Source organism: Penaeus chinensis, chromosome 3 (assembly GCF_019202785.1).
Source record: "Penaeus chinensis breed Huanghai No. 1 chromosome 3, ASM1920278v2, whole genome shotgun sequence".
Classification (NCBI taxonomy): domain Eukaryota; kingdom Metazoa; phylum Arthropoda; class Malacostraca; order Decapoda; family Penaeidae; genus Penaeus; species Penaeus chinensis.
The window spans coordinates 39523184-39525683 of NC_061821.1; the positions used below are offsets into that span (position 1 = coordinate 39523184).

Here is a 2500-nt window from a genome sequence, read left to right on the forward strand (position 1 = left end):
CGTGTTGGAGAGGCGCTCCTTCTGGCTCGGTCACAGTGGGTTTGAGGATTAGAGTTTTAACACTAGCTGGCACAAAGCAAAATGCATTAATCTCCAAGTGAACATCGAAAAATAATTTGTGAATCATTGAGGACAGTATTAAACGAAGTGTCAGCTAGTTGTGATAAATTTGTTTTGCTCACCTGTAATCTGGAGAGAATATAGGCATAATCATAAATAGAGTGCAAATTATGATTGGAAAATTAAGTTAATCAAACTCACAAAAAGAAAGGGGGCGGTGGAAATGCATTTTGCCAATGCGTGTGCATCACAAAGATCTGAATCGACCTACACATACTAACTTGTGATTTTCTGGCATCAAGGCAAAATGATTTTACAGAAGTGTTTAGCCTGGATCACCATCTTCTATCAACTTCACTATGGTAAGATATTCATTAAGTTGACATGATGTTTTAGATAAATGCATGTTTACATAAAGTAGGCCGAATTTACATTTACTGTAAATTGTATATAAACCAGTTCTTATAATTTGTGAAATACATCTTCAGTTAGATATACATGGTCCTGCTTGAGCTGTAATGTAGGCCTACTAACGAAATGCCTGGTTGGAGAAGTCCCATATTGACAGCCACTCCAGGTGTTTTCTGAAACATTTACCGGACATTTTATAACTGATCAGAGAAGACGTGATTAAACTCAAAAGACACTGAGTAGGGATTTGAGTATAACAATGATACTTTCTAAAACTTACCTCTAGCACAGTTCCGTAGGTATTATTCATTATGTCTGGACAGATGAGTGAGAGAGTGTTGGTGAGTGTGAGAGAGAATGAGTATGAGTGTGAGATTATGAGTGAATATGAGATTGAGTGAGTGAAATAATAAGAGAGAGAGAGAGAGAGAGAGAGAGAGAGAGAGAGAGAGAGAGAGAGAGAGAGAGAGAGAGAGAGAGAGAGAGAGAGAGAGAGAGAGAGAGGGAGGGAGGGGATTGTAAGAGAGAGGGAGAGGGAGTGAGTGAGTGAAAGAAGAGAGAGAGAAAAAAGTGAGAGTGAGAGAGTATGAGTGAAATAATGATGAGAGAGTAAGTGTGAGTGAAATAGTGAGAGAATGAGTATGAGTGAGAGAGTGGGTGTGGGTAAAATAGTGAGAGAGTGAGTGTGAGTGAATTAGTGAGAGAGTGAGTGTGAGTGAAATAGTGAGAGAGTGAGTGTGAGTGAAATAGTGAGAGAGTGAGTGTGAGTGAAATAGTGAGAGAGTGAGTGTGAGTGAAAGAGTGAGAGAGTGAGTGTGAGTGAAAGAGTGAGAGAGTGAGTGTGAGTGAAAGAGTGAGAGAGTGAGTGTGAGTGAAATAGTGAGAGTGAGTGTGAGTGAAATAGTGAGAGAGTGAGTGTGAGTGAATTAGTGAGAGAGTGAGTGTGAGTGAAATAGTGAGAGTGAGTGTGAGTGAAATAGTGAGAGAGTGAGTGTGAGTGAAATAGTGAGAGAGTGAGTGTGAGTGAAATAGTGAGAGAGTGAGTGTGAGTGAAATAGTGAGAGAGTGAGTGTGAGTGAAATAGTGAGAGAGTGAGTGTGAGTGAAATAGTGAGAGAGTGAGTGTGAGTGAAATAGTGAGAGAGTGAGTGTGAGTGAAATAGTGAGAGAGTGAGTGTGAGTGAAATAGTGAGAGAGTGAGTGTGAGTGAAATAGTGAGAGAGTGAGTTTGTGTGTAAATGAGGGAGGGAGTATGAGTATGAATGAGGGAGGGAGTATGAGTGAATGAAAGAGGGGGTGAGTATGAGTGTGAATGAGTGAGTGAGTGAGTATGAGTGTGAATGAGTGAGTGAGTGAGTATGAGTGTGAGTATGAGTGTGAGTAAGTATGAGTGAGTATGAGGGAGAGGGATTGAGTGTGAGTGAGGGAGAGGGAGAACTTTATAGGATCGGACTATACATGTATGTATGTGCGTAAATTTGGAATATTAAAAGAGTAATGTATAAATGTCAAATGCAAGATAACAAAAAAAGCAGGGGACGACGAAACAGTATGAGAGGGCGAATTAGGCTAACCTAATTTCCTTGATAATTTTTTTTAAATGACAGTGAATGACAAGACTCCGAGAAAATTGTCTAAATAGGCGGAGCTTAAGGAAATTAGGAAGACTGGCGATTGGCTGAGGTCACTGAGAAGGTGTGGTCTGTGGGTTACCTGTCTCCTCCCTTTACATTATTCAATGATGTGATTGTTAAATTGCATTTGTAATTCTTAAAATCATGAATACGTTAAATCTAACTACTTTTTATAAACATGGAAATGATCAATATATAGTTAAAGGTGTAAAGTAATAATGAAACCTCATATTTCACATTTAAACTCGGAGACAGATATTCTGTAAAACACTTCAGTAAAAACAAATTTTGCCCTTTGTTTCTGATGTATCTTGATATATATGAAATGAAGACTGCCACAATTGAAACGAAGTAAAACGTGATGTTTCGAACTCGTCAATATCCATGTCTTCAGAT

General features: G+C 38.9%; 1 protein-coding gene across 1 annotated transcript in view; it reads left to right on the top strand.

Annotated features, from left to right (window-relative positions):
• LOC125043253 overlaps positions 1-2500 on the top strand; it is a 71191-nt gene that overhangs the window by 20 nt on the left and 68671 nt on the right. Inside the window, exon 1 of the mRNA XM_047639266.1 lies at positions 1-422. This exon is cut by the window's left edge and continues 20 nt beyond it. Within this exon, the coding sequence (XP_047495222.1) occupies positions 368-422 (55 nt within the window). The 5' untranslated portion in view covers positions 1-367. The remainder of the gene's footprint in view (positions 423-2500) is intronic.